Consider the following 21,880-nt stretch of genomic DNA (forward strand, 5'->3'; position numbering starts at 1 on the left):
ATTCTTACTGGATTTCTGACACAGCTGGCAGAAATCACAGAATTAATAGTTGGCATAATTAACAGCTGGCAGAAATCACAGAATTAATAGAATTAATAGAATAGAATAGGATCTAAACACTATAAGGCCAATAATGGTCCCTGAATGGTTTCAAGTGATTCCTGGCTAAGGAAGGTGAAATAGATAATGCTGATACAATGTAATAATAATAATAATAATAATAATAATAATAATAATAATAATAATAATAATAATAATAATAATAATAATAATAATAATAATAATATAATTTGTATACCGCCCTTCTCCCGAAAGACTCAGGGCGGTGAACAGCCATATAAAAACAACAATCAAAACAATACAAATAAAACAATAGCTAAAAAACTTATTAAATTTGGCCCAAAATTTAAAATAGATTTAAAACCCAAAAAACTAATTAAAAATTAAAACCCATAAAACCCATAAAACATCTAAAAATTCTATGCCAGCCCCGCGCGGACAAATAAATAGGTCTTAAGCTCGCGGCGAAAGGTCTGGAGGTCAGGGAGTTGTCGAAGTCCAGGGGGAAGTTTGTTCCATATGGTAGGAGCCCCCACAGAGAAGGCCCTTCCCCTGGGGGCCGCCAGCCAACATTGCTTGGCCAATGGTACCCTAAGGAGCCCCTCTCTGTGAGAGCGCACGGGTCAGTGGGAGGCAAACGGCGGCAGTAGGCGGTCCCGTAAGTAACCTGGTCCTAAGCCATGGAGCGCTTTAAAAGTGGTGACCAACACCTTGAAGTGCACCCGGAAGACCACAGGCAGCCAGTGCAGCTTGCGCAGGATTGGTGTTATATGTGAGCTCCGAACAGCTCCCGCTATCACCCGCGCATGTAATATAAGAATAAAGCATAGAGAACAATCAAGCTGGAGCTACTTGTAGAAAAGAACTTTGGGTTATTATGGGGAAGGAATAGATATTTGGTGCTTTGGGGTTTTCTCTTTTAAAATATTTTTATGTTTTTTAAATCACTTAAAATGACTTAGGTTTTTGGAATTCCAAGTAAAGCAAGGTTTCACAAATTTCATTTAATTAATATTCAAATGCAATTTGAATAAAAATAATATATTTGTGAAAATGCAATTGTTAAAAGTTTTCTAATTCTGTCGCGTAAGTTTTATAATCAGGACTTTGAGTACTGTGTACTTTGCCAATTTTATTATATATTTTGTTTATGTTAGCTTACCCATTTTTTACAATATTTTTATAATATGTCAAATATATCAGTTATATATGTCAATGTCATTTAATTAAATATTAAATATATTGTAACTTTTAAATTCATTTTATATCTCAAAAACTTCAGTAAAGTCAAAATTCATCATATTCAGTATATTAGAAAGGGCATTCAGCATGCAGCATTATAAGCAATAATTTTGGTAATGATTACATAGTAATATTACAGAAACTATACAAATCAGCCAAAGATTTTCCACTTTACTTATAAGTTAGGATTAAAGTTCTGGCAAATCACTTTTTGTCACTTTAATTTTCCAGTTTGTATGAGATTGGTATAATAGAACAACCTTCTCTAAAGTTTTTAAGTAAGTAGAAGTTATAGTTCACTATACCTGGAGTAAACTGCAATAAAAAAGAGTATCATATCCGTTGGACTATCATATACTTTTCTTTTTTAAAAGTGTATCATTATTTTCTAATGAAAATATATTTTCCGTTTACCTCTTTGATACAAATTATGAGAAAATGATATAAATTTCAGCATGAATTCCTTTCTGTTGTATGGCTATATGTGGATAGCTTTAAAAAAATGTACCCATAGCTATTTTTATTTGATCATTATTCACTGTTCATCATGATTAAATAGTAAACAATCTTGTATACTCTTTACCACTATTATTAATTATGATTAATTATGTATGGAAATATATTTCAATATATTTATAAAGATTTCAATTAATGACATAAAACAAATGACTGCAAATAAAACAAACAATCATGCAAAGAAGAAAACACTAAGATGAACAGTCAGATCATAATGACTTTGCCAAGCTTTCAAGTCTATGAATATTCAGTGATACACAATGAAACAGTTAATGATTGCTACTTAGTAAAGGCAAGTAGATCCAATGAGTTAGTCTTCTCATGTTTTAGCTTCAGACAGAATCTTTCTGTTTGTGCATTCATATCTAATCATTTCATTTACAATGCAAATAATCCTTTTTTTTTTTTACTATGACTCATATTATTCAAATACACCAGTGGCTTATTATTCGCTGAGTTTTAAAATGTGAAACTTTCACCATTGCTTTCCACAAGTCTTTACTTTATGAATAGGTGTAAAAGTGTAAAACAAGTGTAAAATGTCTCACCAAGTCGGCAAACTTGGTTGTCTGGCAAGCTATTGTAAGTATGAAGAAATAATCTACATCAGAAACATCCATAATTAAGGAGGTTCAATATGGTGGACCCAGCTGCAGATTGAAGTCCTTTCCCTTTCTATTTGCGGTGCTGCTGTATGTTCAAAGGGTGGGCTTTGATTCACAGTTGTGCCTGTCATTTTGTTCCTTTTCAGGCATGCCTGACCCACATGTTGGTTATATAATATAAGTATAGCCAGAGTAGCTGATGAAGCAGATAAAGTAGCTAAATCATGAGACAAGTTATTCGGGCTAGAAAAATAGGCCAGATTTTTATGATACAAGACAAAAGCTTAAGAAGTTTCATGAGTCCGACATCCCAAAAGGATTTCTTTGAAAAGCTCAGAACAGATCATAATGGAATTAGTCTATTCTTATTGTCTATCAGCAATTTTGTTTGAAAGATAAACTGTCTCTAAGATGAGAGAATCAATAAAACCTTAAACAAGCAATCACTAAAAAAAAATCCTTTGTGAATTTTCTTGAAAGCTATCCAGACTTAGTTGTGGATGCCATGAATTTAATGCACGTGGCCTAAAATAGTGCTTTCCTTGGCAGCTCTGGTTTTATTAGTTTTGTCTGATGGAGTTGGCATTTAAATTTAAAAAGGGAAAAAAATATTTTCTGCCATCATTAATTATATACGACCCCTAATTTTATCAACTTTTTTTAAAAATCAATTATTCTTTTTATTTGTTGGTCTGTGACTGTAATAAAGTTTGTTTGTTTGATTGATTGGTTACCAACTTTCATCACATTCTCTCTTACATCTTTTTTTAAAGCCAACAAAATCCAAATATTATATCCTCTCCTAATCCCATGTATTGCTAATAATACAGGGAGGGGAGGATTTCTTTGGGATGTTTGTCTTGCTTTTGTTATGTAAGTGTCCAAATACTATCTATACTCTATTCTAAGGTTTATTTTTTATACTTTTAATGGATTACTTTATTATTTATTGGAGTTTATATGATTCACACCAGTGGTGGGTTGCTCCCGGTTTGCCCCAGTTCAGGAAACCGGTAGTGGCAGTGGGGTGGGGGGCTTCGCCCACCCATCCAGACATCATCAAAAATGCTTTGCGCATATGCAAAAGCACTTCACACTACCGATAGTGAACCGGTAGCACCAGGATTTGAATCCCATTACTGATTCACACACAAGAGATCTGTATCTATACAGAACCATAGTCAGAAGTTGGAAGTTAAAACAATGATTGGCAAGCACCCCATCCTTCTTGCTTGACACACTAAGTGGCATAGGTCCCACTGAATACTGTTAATTTGTTGTTGATCTTTTAAAGTTAGCACATGCATTGTCTCTTCTATTTAAATTATTTAGTTTTTCTTCCTTTCTTTCATTCAATTCTTTTTCAAAATCGCTTAGAGTTGCTTTTAAGGATACATTTCTTCCTTTCCCAGGCATCAAGATTTTTGACTTATGGTCTTATTTCATAAATGAGAATACTTCAGAGGCAAAAACCCTTATCTAATTAGTATGGCAATGAATTATGTAATTTTGTGTAAATAAATATCATTCAGTGCATACTTATAAACATTGGTACGCATTTACTAAACAATAAAGTGCAACATTTTTCTTATTTGCAGTATTTCCAAATGCTTAATGTGCATTCAGAAGACCTTCAAAATATTACCATATTTTCTTGACCTTGAGGTTTAGCTCACATTGAAGAAATACTGGTTAATCACTTGTTACTGCAGTTCTTTGAATAGTCATATGAAAATTCATATACTTTCCTTCCTATTCCACTTGATCTCAGGTGACCTCCTGGTCTTTTGGAGCTCTGTGCTATCAAATTGAAAGGCTATGGCAAGAACCTAGTAACATGGTACACATAGGGAATGGGATTATACAAGATTCCTAATGGGCTTTATATAGGTACATAAATCATGGGTGTGAATTTAGATAACCTCTTTAAACTACAGTTACAGGTAAGTACACAGTTCCTTTTTAAACGTATGCTTTTAAATAAATAAATGGACCTGTGAGTTTTCCATAAAATATTTTCTCAATGGCTACTACACTAGTACCAATGATGATTACATTATCACAAAAATATCCTTAAAACTATTATTTTTTTCATTGTTTCTCTAAAGAATGTTGTTTAATATGGATCCAAGACTTTTATAGCTTAAAAGAAGTTGTGGTCGTTAAACATTTTGTGGCAGAACAAGATAATCTGCTGAATGCCGATGTTGTATCCTTCAGTGTCATAAAGATTCTGCTTATGAGACTGTCTTTTTGGAAGCTGAAGCAGTTTCTATTTAAATCATCAGCCGAAGTGTGAATTTATCTGTGACATTTTTAAGATGGTTGATGAAGCCAAAAGTTGACCAGTGATTCTCTTGTGGAACACTAGCTAATTTTGGATTTACAGCAGATAGCATAGCCAAGATTAGAAACAAATAGCTATAAAATTGGGGGTAGGGAGGACAAAGAAATCTGATAACTGAATCATAGTTTGATTTAAGAGCATGTCGCATGGGATGACTTCCTAATTTGATATAACTTCCATAAATTAACAATATGCTGTAAAGACCAAGGGGTTTGTGCTTATATTTTTCATAGAAACAGTATCAATCAAGTAATAAAATGCAAAAAATAATAAAATAAAAAATCAAAGAACAGAAATAGAGATCAAATAATCAAAGGTACTCTTAAATTGATATGGAAATGAATCACATAAGATACAATTTCACATAATTGAATTAGGATGAATTTTTGTTTAGTATAAGACTGTAATTACTATTATACTATGAGGTTAGAACTTTCACAGCAAATTAATATAATAGATTAAAAAATAACAAGTGCACTTCTGGAGGACTGCTAATAAAATCATACTTTAATTATTAAAAGCATTTAAAAGGTTTTTTTCTTATATGACTATATTCTCTTTTGAAACTGATGACATAAACAATTACAATGAAGAGATGGCAGTTTGGTATAAATTATGAAGGTATCATTAGGTCCATATAGTAGGTGTCTTTTCCCGGGTTGACAATAGAAGTTCTGATTACTGCATAGAAAACATTTTGTACTGAAGAAATGAGTTACATCTAGATTTAATTATGTTAATAAGGGGGCAGTGAAATCATTGAGCATATTAATCTCTACTGATTTTAATTGGCATGCACCAATCACTAATCCAACCTAGGATTGCTATACTCTTACTTTGACAATCCCATGAATTGCTGAGAAAAATTCCAGTTGATTCTCTATTGCCCAAAGTTGTTGATGACCAATTTTTCAAAAAAATTTCAAACTGCCATTAATGGCATTATTATGCCATTGAGATTAATAGCACAATGTGGCCAGATGACCTTATAATTTACATATGATTGTCTCCTTAATATATTGATATGGAATGTGTTGTAGATTCATTTCAATGTATTTATTTAAGCAACTCAGGATAACTCACATATATAATCAAACCAGTAAATAAAACAATAATAAAATACCAAAACAGCAAAGCAATAACTAAAGTGATGTTTAGCATTGACATCAGTAATGCATTGGTAGAGTTGGTATTGTATGATAATCCAGCCAACTTTAATAACTTTAAATTAGAAACGTGTTTATTACATCTATTTTTATAAAAAAATACATTACTATAATGTTTTAATCTATAAAAATATTTTCATCTGTAATATTTCCTTGCCAATAAATTGTAGAATTTTCCTGACTCCAGACCTGATTTTATCTTTATTTCAGATTCTCAAGAGGGAAATTATAAATCTGAGGTCAATAGCAAACCAAGAAAAGAAAGAACAGCTTTCACCAAAGAGCAAATCAGAGAGTTAGAAGCAGAGTTTGCCCATCATAACTACCTCACCAGGCTGCGGAGATACGAAATAGCTGTGAACCTGGATCTCACTGAAAGACAGGTATGGATAGAGAACAAACTAATGGTGTTCCAAGCGGGGTTGTAAATCACCTCATGCTAGATCAAACGGAGTTAGAAATAGACATAAGAATGTGCAAAACAAAATACAATTATAATGCAACGTTTGTGTGTATATCCCTACTGGATAACAATAATTATCTTTTAAAAATATATTTCTAGAATTAGTTAGCATGCTATAATAGCATGGAGAATTAATTATCTTTGTTTTTGTCTGATGGAGACACTATCCATTTATTCACCCTGCCTGCTTTCTGTCAATGACAGCATGATTCCTTTTATTTCTTTTATCAAATCTCTCTATTGTAATCCCCATTCATCCATATCACACTTCACTTAATTCTGGCATTGAAAATAATTACGAAGAGAATTGATATTGAAGTTGCTGATAAAAACTGAGGCAGATGCTTGCTAAGTATATACACCTGTGTACTTACATGAAACTTACTTTCACATGCCCAGGAATAAGATCTTCTGAGACAGACATAGTCGGAGGAAGGATTATGCTATTTTCTGTGACTTTGTTTTAATTCATGATTTATTGCTATGATGCTAATATAATTTAAATAAACAGATACAATATAAACAGAAACAGTATAAATAAACAGAAACACAGTTTATCTCATACCAGGTATAAATTATCTGATTTTTTTTTCTTTTTTGTATTCCATTAAGATATTTATTCTCTGTTAGGAATGAATTTTATGTCAATAACAGAAAGCACACTTTTCATGCAATGTCATTAAGTAAAACAAAGTTCCACTGTAGCATAATCCTTCTTCTTACTATGTCTGTTTCAAAAGTTCTTATTCCTAAGCATCTGAACCTTTCAAAAATCAGTTCCTGAAAGACCCACATATGAGATCCTATGGAGCTGATATTTATCAATATAGACAGTATTAAGCTAAATGGCCCATCGTTTCACTTCAAGTTTTGTTTCCAATAAATTAAAATTGCATTTAGGATTTCTGTGCTTAGATGGAGTGCACTGAATTAAGCTAGACTCAGTGATTATGGATGTATTTATATTCCTTTCTTGATTACAGTACTGAAATGATTTGCCATTGTCTTCTGGAATCTTTATTTTTATATTCCGTCCCACTCAAATCCACAGCCCCCACATTTTATAATTTTGTCCTATCCAGGCTAAAATTTAGTACAAACCAGGACAGACCTTTCTTATTTTTTTCAAAATTAGCCAAGGTCAGCCACCTGCTGGTGGCTTATTCAAATCACAAATCAGCCATGAAATGACTTTGAAGCCATTGATCTGAGATTCATACTGTCAAATATAAATCTACTATCTAAATCTCTGATCTCAGATGATACTGGAGCAATTCAAAAGGTGATTTTAAAGGAAACCCATTTATTCATGTTAACGATAAAAATGAAGGTAACGTCTGAAACAGAAACAAATCACATTAATTCTCTAAGGTTAAAAAAAAAAAAAGCACCAAGGGATCTTAGAGCAAAAACAAAACAAAACCCAAAAAACAACATATGTATTATTACATGTAATTTAATTGATCATAGCCCATTACATCAGATACAACAGTTAATCAACAAATTGACTTTAATCCAAAATATTATTAGATCAACAAGAGAACAATAATAGAAAGGACACTGAAAGATATAATTAATACAGGCAGTCCTTGCTTAACAACCTTAATTGGGAATGGAATATCCATTACTAAGAAATGCACTTAGTAGGTGAAACATTATATGTATACTGCTTAGTGATGGCAGTTTTGGTAGTCATTACGCCAGGATCTCACACTTCTTCTGACCTGCCTACGCTTGCCTCTACTTCCCCTCACCTGCCTATGTCTTCCTCAAATCTATTCCCTATTGGCTATCCTGCATGCTGCTGCCCTGACTGTTCTGCTGCTCTGCATTGTCCCCTCGCTGCCCTGCCCTCTACCCACTGTCATGAACTTTTCTGTCCCAGCTTCTTCTGCCACCTCACTTTTGCCATTTGCTTCCTCCTCCTGCTGACAAGTCAGGTCTCGATTGGCCTTTTGTCAGGCAACTAATAGCAATACAAGGTCTTCCCAAGGCCACGTGCAGCCTTCCCAATGCCTCAGGAAGACCTCAAGCTGCCTCATGAAGGGGTAGGCCAGGCTTGCCACATCAGTAATGGGAGGAAGCAAATGACAAATGTCAGCTGGGGCAGTTAGGAATGGCAGGGGTTGGAGTGGAGTGACTGGGGTAACAACATGCAGGGCAGTCAAAGGAGCACAAATGGGAGGAAAATAGGTATATGTAAGGAGATGAACTCCGAATCATTTGTGTGGATGGGCTCCAAAGGACCTGAATTTTGGTCCCATGAATATATGGGGGCTGTAATAATCATAATGTCAAGGATAGGCTATAATTACCATACGCTCAGTGCTTTACCCTCAAGCTTTTAATAGGAAAGTTATGGTCACAAACACACACTCACGTGCACACACACAGACGGAAAGACAGAGAGAGAGAGACACACACACAGACAGACAGACAGACAGAGACAGAGAGAGACAGAGACACAGAAACCGCTACACAGGCAAAGAGACAGACAGAGACAGACAGAAAGAGACATAGTGGGGAAGAGAGGAAGAGAGAGGAGGAAGAAATGAAGCAGCAGAAATGATTGCGGTGTCCCCAAAGCAATTATTCAATTTTTGTGGTGTAATCTATAGAAAAATAATTGATCATGTTGTTGCTGCAGCACCACCAACATAATTTGAGATATATCAAAACTACAAGTTCTCAAGGAAGGGAGTGAGTGAGAAGAAAAGTCTCCAAACTGCTATTGTGCAGAGATATTTCTCTCTCTCTCTTTGCTGAATAATTACAGAATTCTGCTGGAGGTTGAGGGAGATGTTTACCGTACAAAGTATATATTTTTTAATTTTTTAGATTTTTTTCTTTGATGTATACCCATAGAATTCTCAGATGGGAAAGTTAGATGCAAATTATTTTTTCCTTTATCTTTTGGAGGAAAGGAAGCTATTGTATCAAATTAGCTGCAATTATTGATCAATACACGTAGTCCTCGACTTACAGCCACAATGGAGCCCAAAATTTTTGTTGTTAACTGAGACATTTGTTAAGTGAGCTTGCCCCATTTTATGACCTTTCTTGTCACAGCTGTTAAGTGAATTGCTGCAGTTGAGATGTTAGTAATAGGGTTGTTAAGTGAAACTGGCTTCCCCACTGATTTTATTGATCACATGACCCTGGGAGAGTTGTCAAGCATATGAATTTTGATCATGTGACCATGGGGATACTGCAATGGTCATAAGTATGAAAAACTTATCATGTCACATTTTTAAGTGCCGTTTTAACAGTCACTAAGTGAACTATTGTAAATTGAAGACTACCTATAGTAAAATTTGTAGGGTTTTGAATAATTTGTATTCAGAAGTTACTAGATTCATTTTCTGCCTTCTCTAAGGGCAAAACAAAAGGATTGCCATCTTTCTTTGTTTGGGCATCTTCCATATGCATAGGAATTATTTTCCAGAATTATGAATTTTGGTGTACTATCCTAGAAATGTTGGGACCAAATATCTGAAGAATGCAGAAGGATTGGACTTGTGAAAAATGAATTTTGGACAATTTTCTTTTGGTTAGAAAATTTCTTTCAATTAAATATGATAAATATTTATCATTTATCATTTATATTTATCATTTATCTGAGTCAAAGTTGACTCAGCCTTCCATCGTTTATAAGGTAGGTAAAATGAGGATCCAGATTGTTGGGGGCAATTAAGTTGACTTTGTATATAATATACAAATGGATGAAGACTATTGCTTAACACAGTGTAAGCCGCCCTGAGTCTTCGGAGAAGGGCGGGATATAAATTCAAAAAAAAAAAAAAATGCAATGGAGCTTTTGTGTTATAACATCAAATGTAAACAAGCTTTAAATAGCTTCATGACTCTGCATTCACAGAATTATTTGTTTTTGTTTGGGAATAATGGGTTGAAATTATATGTACATACCTGCTGAAACTGATCTATCTTCAGGCACCTTTCTTGGAACCCATTTAACATTGTTATAGCAAACTGGTATACTTTGCAAAAGAAAGCACTGATCTCCAATTGTCTTTATTTTAAGGTCTACACATGGGACCCATTTTGTCAAGGTTCATTATTATTTCTTTTTTCCCAGATCAGAAATGCAAATAATGTAAATAAGCAACTGGCATTCAAAACTGTGTGGAAAAATAAAGGCCAGGTTATCATGTCACAGAGGAAACCATGGGAAGAGAAGCTGTTGGGTTTGAATCCAAATAGGAGAAACTCATAGTTAGCCTAACTGGCTTATTACTATTTGTAATAACTATGATTCGTGACTTAGAATAAAAATTGTGTCCCAGCCATAAAGACTCTCTGGAAAGTTGTACTTGCCTTGGGTGAGTCTGACACAGCCATAATTGTTCTTAGAAAAATAAAATAAAGCAAAATAAATTGATGCCTGCAGCCCAATGTTTTCTTTGGGAATGTGCCAGCTGCCTAAAAAAGTAAAAAAAAAAAAAAAAAGATAAGATGAGATGGTGGCCAATCCCCTAAAGGGATAAAGTACCATAAGTGACTAACATCTTCAACAAAGCTTCTGATAAATGGGAGTTTAGAGAATTGCAAATTTCAAAATGGGCCATCTGAAATTTTAAGCATGCCTATGAAATCCCTTCATACGTCAACCAGTAGAAATACGTTGATTGTCCTGGTTGAAGAGAAAAGTTAGATCCATCTGAGACTTTATGTTTCTTAGACTTCTTTTGAAACATTTTCAAGTAAATATTGATAAACCATGTATGATGTTTATTGTAGACTGCATAGAAGCAAAGTATAATCTAATATCTGGGCATGATAAATCAGAAAATAATTTTAAAAAATTATATAAAGAGATTCATGGTTCTCTCCAAATTTCAAAAGCCTATAGTCCGTGCTACAGGTAGTCTAATTACAACTGTAATTGAGTTTCTGTTGCTAATTAAGATAGCAAAATTTCTGTTGCTAATTAAGATAGTTGTTAATTGAATTTTGCCCCATTTTATGACCATTATTGCCACATTTGTTAAATGAATCACTATAATTCTTAAATTAGAAACATGGTTGTTAAGTGAATCTGGCTTCCATATTACTTTGCTTGTCAGAAATTTGCAAAAAGTGATCACATGACCCCCTGGGACCTTGCAACCATCATAAATACGAATCAGTTGTCAAGCATCTGAATTTTGATCACATGACCATGAGAATACTGCAATGGTCATAAGTGGGAAAAACTGTCATAAATCACTTTTTTTTAGTACTGTTGTAACTTTGAATTGCCATCAAACAAATGGTTGTAAAAGGACTGCCTATATACCTATCCAAGGGAAATAACAATATAAATTGGAATGAAAAAGGCTTGTTAGAATATATTTCAATAGTTTCAATGAAGAATGAGCAAGGGTTAAACTATTCCAGAATTCTACAGCATTAAGGATCTAGAAATAATATTTCCAGATTAAACATGTGAAATTCTAAGTATATTAGAACAGATTTTCTGGATTGGGAAAAGTTATAAAATACTAGGAAAATAGGATTTCATTAAATCAACGAACTTTAAAACTATGAGTAATATCTCTGGATGAAACATTAAGAGAATAAAGAGATTGGAAAAACTCTATAATAAAGAGTAATTATATTACTGTTTATTGGCTGTATTAAAAATGTTCCTAATAGTTTATCAGAAACCTATGGGACTGTCTATCTCTAAGAGTTTACAGGTTTACCTTTATTGTACCATGTCCACAGATTAGGTGCACTCTAGATCCCTTCTCCCTTAAATTCTCTTAAATATTATCATCCCCTGGAATCAAGGAAGCTTTGTTTATATATTTCAGTACTTCCCACACAGAATACTTTGTCCCACGATATTCTGATGCTCTTACATTCCCAAAGGTGGTTAAAAGTGACATTTTTTCCCCTGATGAATCCAATAGATATGGACATTTGATGGGAGTTTCTTTTTGGTGTTTTGATTATTTGCTTGTGTTTTTTATATAATCTTTAATATTAGGTGTTTCATATTTCTTATGTATAATTCAATTCCATTTCAATGATATTTGTTTTTAAAGGTTGCTTTTCAAATTCAAATTCTTTGTTATAGATTAATAATCCAGTCTACATCATACTTACTACATAAAATTTACTACCTAAAACAAAATAGAACATGTAAAATAAAATAAGGCATACATGATAAGAAAATATACAATCATGCATGTCAAACTGCCAGCCCTGATAAAATATTTATTATAAATATAAAATATAAATATAAATATAAAAAACATAGTTGCACTATGATTTAATTTAAATCATAATTTAAATTTAATCATAATTTTTTATCATTTTATATCAGGGCTGTCAAACTCATGGCCCATGGGCTGGATGTGTCATGTGCTGGCCATGCCCATATTTAGCAAAGAGGGAAAAACTCCCTATAAATCACGTAAGGACACCGTGATGACATTAGTTTGACACCCGTTTTATATGATCATATATATTAGTTGTATGTAATGATATAAACTATTTTGTTTTAACTATTTAAACAATAAAACTATTTTTAAAAGATGCATACTTATTATTGCTTTGGTCATTTATACTTTATTTAATATAAATATTAAAAACATTTATGACTTAATCTGTTGTACAATAATAATAGTAATTCAAAATGAAAATAGTTTAGTTTTTCGTTAAGTTTTAACTAGGAATACTATATATTTCTGTCTTTTTAAAAACAATTGCTGGAGATCTTATTCCCAGAAGTTTTGTTCTGCATTTGTTTAACTCAGAATATTCTGACAGATTTTTTATAAAGATGACAAAAGACATTAATCCATGTAATTATTTTCCCTAATTAATATTCATTACCTCACAGAAAATTTAGTTTGATGTATGAGCTACTTCTTGCTGGGAATAATCTACTGTATTCTTTTTTTTTTTTCAGTTTTAGTTAGGCTGAAGCTGCAATAAAATTATAAATCTTCAGAAATTAATACTGTAAAGAATAACAGTAGCATGTCCTCTTCCCAAACTGATAACTTTATAAATGTACAGATTTTAAGAAGCTTTTGCTATGTAGGATGTTTTTATAAAGGGCTGCTAGGAGGATTCAGAATGAAGTTTAAGAAGAAAATAATGAAAATTATAGATAATAGTTTTTTATCTTTTATTTGTGAAATCTGGTCTCTCTAGAAACATTGTAGTTCTTCAGATATAACCGCTTACACTTCCATATGGATTGTATATCCAGGACTTTAAAAATATACTCCAATAAAGAACTGTGAAAAATTAATTTCAGGCTGATTTCACTCTTACTTTAGGATCAAAATCTCACTACACAAATATATTTCCATAGGATTGTGGTATCAGGTTTGTTTCTTTGTCAGATTCACAAGCTATTTGTATAAAAATAGTTGCATTTAGAACAGAGGTGAAATCTTCGCCAGTTTGCCACTGTTTTGCTGCCTGCGCATGTGTGGTGCTCGCCAAATGCATGCTGTGCATGCACATGCGCAGTATGACCAAATGCACACGATGCTTGCACATGCGCAGTATGCACCAAATGCGCGCTTTGCGCAGAAAAAAGACTTGGGAACGTAGCGTGTTTCCCCGAAACAACCCTGGCTTATACTTTTTTTGAAGCCAAAACAAGGGCTTGGCCTTACTTTCGGGGGATCTTATTATTTTGGGGCACAATTTGGGAGTGGCAGGTAGGGAGGGGGAGAAGTGAGGGGCAGAAAGCCCTGCCATGCCTGGCAAGAGAAGAGATAGCAAGAATCATGGCTGCTTTGCAGCCAATTGAGGCTGCAAAAGCAGCAGGAGGCCCCACATGTCTCGCGCCCTCTTCAAGAACAGTCTTATCTCAATCAGTTGCCAATAGTATGGCCCAGATTGAGGCTCCCTGGGTGGAGCCCGCAGCCCGGCACTTGAGAAGGTCTTGGAGGGGAAAATCCCCTTTACGCAACCCAGCCTTTCTTTCAGGTGGGTAGGAAGTCCCCTCCTACCATGCAGCCAACTGGTTGATAATCAGGCAGTCCTGGGAATTGCTCCCTGGCTGGACATGGAACTCCGGCAGGAAGGCATCTCCTTTGGGCTACTGAGCACCAGCCTGCATGCCTACTTGGTGCTGCAGGTGCTAGGGTACTATCCTGGGTCTGGTGGATGCTGCGGCTCTCAAGCCAACTGTGTACAGAACTGGAACAAGGGTTGCAGTGGCCACCAAGGCCAGGGCCAAAAAGCACCTGACTCGGCGTAGCTGTAGCCCAGCCCCTGCAAGACCGAATAGGCATACAGGCCAGCACTTAGTAGCCCAAACATTTGACAATGCAGGCTGGTGCCTATCGGGCACCCAAACACCTTTCACTCACTTGTCTCCCTCTCTGTGTCTGTGTGTATGAGCGACAGAGAGAGAGAAAAAAGAAATGGTGGAGGGGAACCAGACAATTGGGTAGATGAGATGCTGGGCGGTGAAGGCGGCGGCCATCGCCTGCCATGAGCAAAGCACCAGGTGGAAGTATCCACTGTGCTGGGCGGCTGAACCTGCATTGCGCGGCTGGCTGGGGAGGGCACAGCTTATTGAATGCGAGCCTTTCATGGTTCTGGACACCGGGCCCTCCCCACCCTTTGCTTCTGAGCAGGGAGGCTGTCCTTGGGTGGAGTGGCAGCTTCCTCCTCCTACTCCCCGAAGGCCTGTCCTGCTTAAAGGCCCAGCACAGCACTCCATCTAGCCCGCTCACCTGCGCTCCCCTTCGGTTGTCCCTTTCCAAGTGCTCTGATCACACAGCTTCCCCGCCCCTCAAGCTAAACCAACCAAGAAGCGTGCATAAATTCACTAGCGGCAGAGAGCCAAACCCATCCAGAGCCTTGCCATTTTCGGTCACTGCGTCCCTGGCCTGAGGCTCCTGAAGTGCACCCTTTCCCTTAGGGAGGACATGCCCTTTTCTGACCAGTCGCTGCTTTGGAGAAATGTCACAACAGTTTCTCTCTCTCACACTCACATACACGTTCTTTCTTTAAGATTGCAACAGAGACACTCTTTCCAGAATTGCAAGGCTGAAGGCTTTGGATGAAGCATTTTGGGGAGTCTGTGCTGTGTGTGTCTGTGTTGTGATCCCAAATAAAGAAGGATTGGCAGGAAAAGGGGGAGGAGGCTAGCAGCTGGGGAGGTGCTTTGGAGATCTGGGCTGAGTTGCACAGCCGTTGCTGGTTCAGCTGATCAGCAGCCAGCAATTAAGGGGTGAACCTCCACCCACCTCTTCACTAGGGCTTATTTTCAGGGGAGGGCATATATTTATGCCCACCCCAAAAATCAGGTTTGGCCTTATTTTGGGACATGTCCTATTTTCGTGGAAACACTGTAAGTAGAACAGTGAGTGGGGAACAGCTGTGCCGTGCGATTTAGATTCACTAGAAAGCAGGGTTTTAAAAAGCAATTTTAAATAGCAAGGCACAGCTGATCATCGGAAATATCAGTTCGGAGGAACTGGTAGGTTTTGTTTATGTTACGTAAATGTGAACCGGTAACATTTCATTGCTGATTTAGAATGACTCATGCTACTAAAATGGTTTATTCAAAAGTAGATTCCTGCCATTGTCAATTGTGGTTATTTCCAAGTAATATGTATAATTTCATTTAGGGTTCTAAATTACATTGGCAGAATCCAAAACAATATTAGATCAAAAGTCAATGCAGTTCTGTGAAAAAATAAGGCTCTTGTTTTAAAATAAAAACATTGTTCCAGGGGGACTTTTGTCTGGAAACGTGAACAGATTACAAATACAAACTAAAATTTATACTAATCGTAGCCAAAGAGCATCTAGAAAACACTGGATTTTAATTCTTCCTTCCTCATGCTGCACATAATCAAATTGGCTCTGAAGAATTAGGAAATCTTTTGGACTAGATTTGGAACACATGGAATAGATAAAAAGGAGAGAAAAGTGAAAAAAGGTTCATAAGCAAAAATCCATCCTCATAAAGTTGGCTATAACTTAAAATATTTTCCATATTGCAACTACAAATGCAAATAAACAGCTACATAACTGTCTTGATCCAAAATCCATAGTTGGATCATTACTAGGATCAGTAAAAATGGCGATTTTTATTGATCCTAGTAATGGTAGTTAAACATTTAGTTTCTCCAGAACTTTTCATCAGGTGCACAATAAGAAAAACTTTAGCATGATATCTCAAAACCTAAAACCATGTGGTCTGTACTTCATGTTAATTTTAAGATAGGATTTTTAAGGAAACACCTTTGTTAATGGTAAAAGTATAACCTAAACATTTTAACATGATTTTAATTATTTTGTGAATTGCTTTAAAATGTAACTGATTTTAGAAACACAAGTTAAATTGTATTTAATTAATATATAATCTGGCAAATTTTTATTCAATGTGGTGGCAAGAATGTTATGTTGATATACTTTTAAATTACCCCGACTACATGATCATGTTTTAGTTCCACTAAAATACAGATAGTCCATGACTTACAACAGACCATTCAAAGTTAAAATACTGAAAAAATGACTCATGGCCATTTTTCATTTACGACTGTTGGTCACATGATCGAAATTCAGATGCTTGGCAACTGAATATTCATGATAACTGCAGTGTCCTGGGATCATATAGAATAGAATAGAATAGAATAGAATTTTTTTATTGGCCAAGTGTGATTGGACACACAAGGAATTTGTCTTGGTGCATATGCTCTCAGTGTACATAAAAGAAAAGATACGTTCATTAAGATATGATCATCTTTTGTTACCCTATGACATGCCAGTCAATGGGGAAGCCAGATTCAATTAATAACCATTTTACTAACTTAACAACTGCAGTAATTCACTTCACAACTGTGCCAAGAATGGTTGTAAAATGGGACACAACACTTAAGTCACTCAGCAACAGAAATTATGGGCTCAGTTTTGGTCTTAATTCGATGACTATCTGAATATGCAATATATAGTAATTGACATTGATTTGTGCAGAATAAAGTTTGACTAATTAAAGGGATCAAAATATTTCAAAAGCAAAACAAGCTTACCCATTTATTTTTCTAAAAATAAAGAAAAAGAATACATTTTTTCTTAGACTGGTAATTCTTGTTTATACTGTATGGATTCTGATTTTCAAGTATACAGGATCTGTAGGAATTTAAGAGAATTCATTCTCAGAATTCATACTTCCTTCCTATTTCTTACCCGTTACAGGATCATATATCCATTCCATTATTGACTCATCATGAAATCCAGTGGAAGCTCAGATTTCATCTCTCTAAATTTGATCTCTGGAGGAAATTGTATATGAAACATCCAGGATGTTATATTTAGTACAAGTGATAAATGGAGTTCAAACCTATTTATTTCCAAAGGAGATTTATGTAATTTGTTCTCTAATAAGTAAGATGTAAGAATTTGGCAGTCTTAACTACCTAACATCTAAGTAGATCCTACTGACATGATAAGACTTAATAGTGTTAAATAATTATATGCAGTATTGCAGACTTACAAAATATTTGAAAGCCTATATTTTAAATGACTAGCTCAAGCCACTAATTATAAATTCAGTTTAAAACCAATAATTAGCATGTGACAACCAATTTGGTGTAGGAGTTAAAGCACCAGACTAGAAACTGGGAGACCATGAGCTTTAATCCCATAATAAAGCCCAAAACCAGCTGGGCCTGTCACTCTTTTTCTTTCAGGCTTAGAAAGCGGAAGCAAAAAACCACTACCAAAAGCTTACCAAGAAGACTGCAATCATGGAATATTTTAACAGTTAAGCTGAATTATTTCAGTTTTTCTGAGATCTAGATGCTTTATGATGTCAACATAATTTAAAAACAATTGTTAGAAGCTTTAAGAAATAATCTATGGAAAGGTAGCAGTAATGGAACAGAATGGGTTGAACCTAGGAAAATATTTCTGCTAAGAGAATGCCAGACAGCCTCCTAATTGACTTAAATATCAATTTACGTTTCTGTGTTTTAATTGATCCCCAAATGGAGAAGATTGAGGGAAAAATAATTTTTATTATTGTAAAGATACCGTTACTTTATCTCATTATTGCTTACCAGCTAGGGTTAGCACATATTATAGAATGTAAAACACAATAATTCACTATTTGCTGTTCCATCTGATAGTTTAATAGGTTTTTTAAAAATCAAATTATTAAATCACATTTCTAAACATATGTAACATGATAGCGTTTTAAAAGACCTGGTTGAATGGTGAGCCTGAATTCATTTTCTAACAAAAAAGTAGAGATAAAATTCTTCCATAGTGTGGGAATTATCTTCAGCATGTTGAATGAATTGGCTTCTGAAAGCAAAATCATCTCTAAGAGAATTTTACAGTTCTTAATACTGTAATATTTAATACTGTATATTACTTAATTTGATAAATGTGGATTTGCAATTACTCTAATGGGCCAGTTTGGTATGGTGGTTAAGACATCAGACTAGAAACAAGGAAACTGTGTGATCTAATTCAGCTAGCTGACCTTGGGCAACTCACTTTTTCTCAGGCCTAAGAAGTTGATCACTTTCAATATCTTGCAAAGAAAATTATAGGGAATAGTCAAGGCATTCACTAGGAATCAACATTGACCTGAAGATACATATACAAAATTGTTCTAATAATGAAGATTATAGTGGAAGTGGCTTTTCAGCTTTTTATTAAAATGCAGAAAGGCTTTACTGATCTGTATGAAAGAAGTATTCATTTTTATCATGGGTTTATTATTTCCTTTACCATGCATTTATTATTATGATTTCAATTTATTATGGCTGCCTATAAGGCTCCCATGAAGCAAGATGTGGCAGCTCAGACTAAAGATAACGATTCCAATAAAACATGCCATAGAACCTTAAAGATCTTCCAAACCCTAGGAGACTAGATGTCACTGGGATGAGAATGTTCCAGAGCAGGGCTCACCAGCATTTCGGACCTCAGGGACCACTAAATTCATAATTTTAAATCCTGTGGACCACTAATATGATCTGCCTAATGACTAACTGGGTGGACCTGGCTAGGTGGTCATGTGACTGGATGGGCATGGCCAACTCGAAGTCAGTCACATGGAGGGGCATCTCGCCAGCCTCTACTTGCCCCTCTCCTCCCAGCCACTTCTCACATCCCCAGGCTGTTTAGGGCCCCAACAGGAAGCAGTTGTTGGAGCTAAGCAGCCACCATGAAAAAGAGTTGGCAAAAGAGCTGGCTTAGTTCAGATTGGATCTAAGCAAGAAGGAGGCTCAGCAGAAGCACCTCACTGAGGACTACGAGCATAGGCTTTCCAAGCAGAGGAAACTTGGAGGCTCAGTGGGCTGAGATGGTCAGCCAGTTCCAAGCCATGATGCAGTCCCACTGGAAGAAAGGCCCACTGGCTCTTCGCCACCAGCGGCACTTTCTTCTTGCCTTCGGCCAAAGCCCCATGCCAGGAGGCTGAAGCAGACCCCAAGTCATAATTTATGCCCCCCTCCAACCCTCAGAAAAAGAGCCCAAAGGGGAAGACTCTGTAAAAACACAACTGTTCATTGCACGTATCCAGCCCAGTAGTTTGAGGATCACTAATTCAGTGCAATATAAAAAAATGCAAATAATTTTTCTGCAGACCACCAAAATTTTCTCGTGGACCACCAGTGGTCTATGGACCATCAGTTGGTGACCACTGTTCCAGAGGGCCTGGGCTGCTGCAGAGAAAGTATGTTTTATTGGTCTAATAGGATGCAAGTTTAATTGAGAAAATCTCAGGTGAATCTCAGAAGTGATTGGAAATAAGCAGTCTGTCAGATATTGCGTTCTTATGCCATGGTTCGGTTGTCAGATTGATTTTTATACCACTTTTTGTCCCTGACACAATTACAAGACTTTAAAGTCTTTCTCAACATGGACATTTTAGATCGTAAAGTTCAACCCAATCTTAGACATGCAAAGCTTATGTTCAACTACTGAGCTATGGTCTTTCCACTTGTCTCCCTTTGGCTCAGTATATACTTCATAGTAAAGCAGGATTTATTAAATCAGAGTTGCTGAGTAAGCCAATGGCTCAATGATGATGAGTCGCAAATAAATCATACTATGCTTTTGTGTCATGTGTGAATGTAACCTATGTGTCAGCCTTGAAATCTAATACATAGGTTGGACAATTCAGTCTCCAAATTAGAGCACTTACCCTTAAATTCCCTTCATTAAATGGAAAGTACTGAGACTCATGCCAAGAGAATAATAAATTAATTGACATTATTCACAGCCTGGTCTAATGGAAGTAAAAGGCATTAGGGAAAAAGGGATTGTCTTATTTTACACAGAGTATGTCTTGATTTTGCCAAAAGACATCTAAATTTAGAGAGAGCTCAGATGGTTTAACTTATGCTTTCTTCCAGGCGTTGCTTATATGTGCTGGCCAATCTAGTTTTCCTTAGATTGACTTAGACTCCCTTAGGCTTACTCACTTCCTTAGACTAACCAACACTTGCCAATTTACACCTCTTTTTACATATGACCTTTGCAGTTTGGCTTATTATATTTCAAGCAATTTTATCTGTTTTTTCATTCTCCTTGCAATTCTTCTACAAAAGACAATGACTGAGATATATACTCTTATGAGCAGAAAGAAAACTGAAGTTTGATTAGAACTGACCAGCCCAATTTTTCTTCCTCTAGAGAACATTGCCATAAAGGACTATTATTAAAAATTTGGCTGGACTTGCTCTCTCACTTCCATTTCCTTGGGTCCTCAGAGGGTCCTTGCCTTGATCCTTTTTACGTATGTGCTTTCCTAGAGTGAATTCAGCTAAGATATCTTTAGTTGCCCTGTGTTTGCCCAACACTACAAATCAGCTTGGACATAGAATACTCCATAGCGCTATTAAAAAACTCAAAGTCGTCCCTAGATGAGATGAGTGACATATAAATATAATAAGTAAATAAATAAATAAAAGTTAATAGTATTTGCTATTTTACATGCATGATTGTATTTGACATTAGTTTACTCATGTTTACACTCTATTTCAGGCTCTTTTTCTTCCCCTGTTTGAATTTCTCAGATATACAGAATGTTATTTTTTCTTTCTCATTAACTCATACTTCCTTAAAAGTTGCAAAACTGAACACATCTGCTACCTTAGTAATAGGCTATAATCATTTACTTCTGAATATAATTAAAGCTGAAATTTATCAGTCTGAGAGCTACTTAGTTTGACCAGACATCTGTTCTTTTGAATTATTTCTAACTTCACTGTGCAAAATGCAGGTTGATCATATATTCTTTTGTGATGCAAGTCAGATTTTACAGGGGTGTGTCTTAGATTTCCTTCAGTAAAACTTCATAAGATTTTAGAGTCCCCCATTTTGTATTTTTTAGAGGATACAGGCTACATTTTGACATAATGGAAGATTGCTGTTTTTGTATCATCAGTCTTTGTTTCCACTAGAATTCCACTTAACTTAAAATCATAATGGGACCAAAATTTCCTAAGCAAAGTTGTTAAGTGAGTCACACATAATT

The 21,880-nt window shown here is 35.4% G+C and overlaps 1 protein-coding gene across 2 annotated transcripts in view; it reads left to right on the forward strand.

The window, feature by feature from the left end:
- The window catches only part of MEOX2 (mesenchyme homeobox 2), a 75,827-nt gene that overhangs the window by 36,473 nt on the left and 17,474 nt on the right, over positions 1 to 21,880 (forward strand). For both annotated transcript variants that reach the window (XM_058182038.1, XM_058182037.1), the window contains exon 2: positions 6,147 to 6,319. In XM_058182038.1, the coding sequence (XP_058038021.1) occupies positions 6,147 to 6,319 (173 nt within the window). The remainder of the gene's footprint in view (positions 1 to 6,146; positions 6,320 to 21,880) is intronic.

The sequence above is a fragment of the Ahaetulla prasina genome, chromosome 4 (assembly GCF_028640845.1).
Source record: "Ahaetulla prasina isolate Xishuangbanna chromosome 4, ASM2864084v1, whole genome shotgun sequence".
Classification (NCBI taxonomy): Eukaryota; Metazoa; Chordata; class Lepidosauria; order Squamata; family Colubridae; genus Ahaetulla; species Ahaetulla prasina.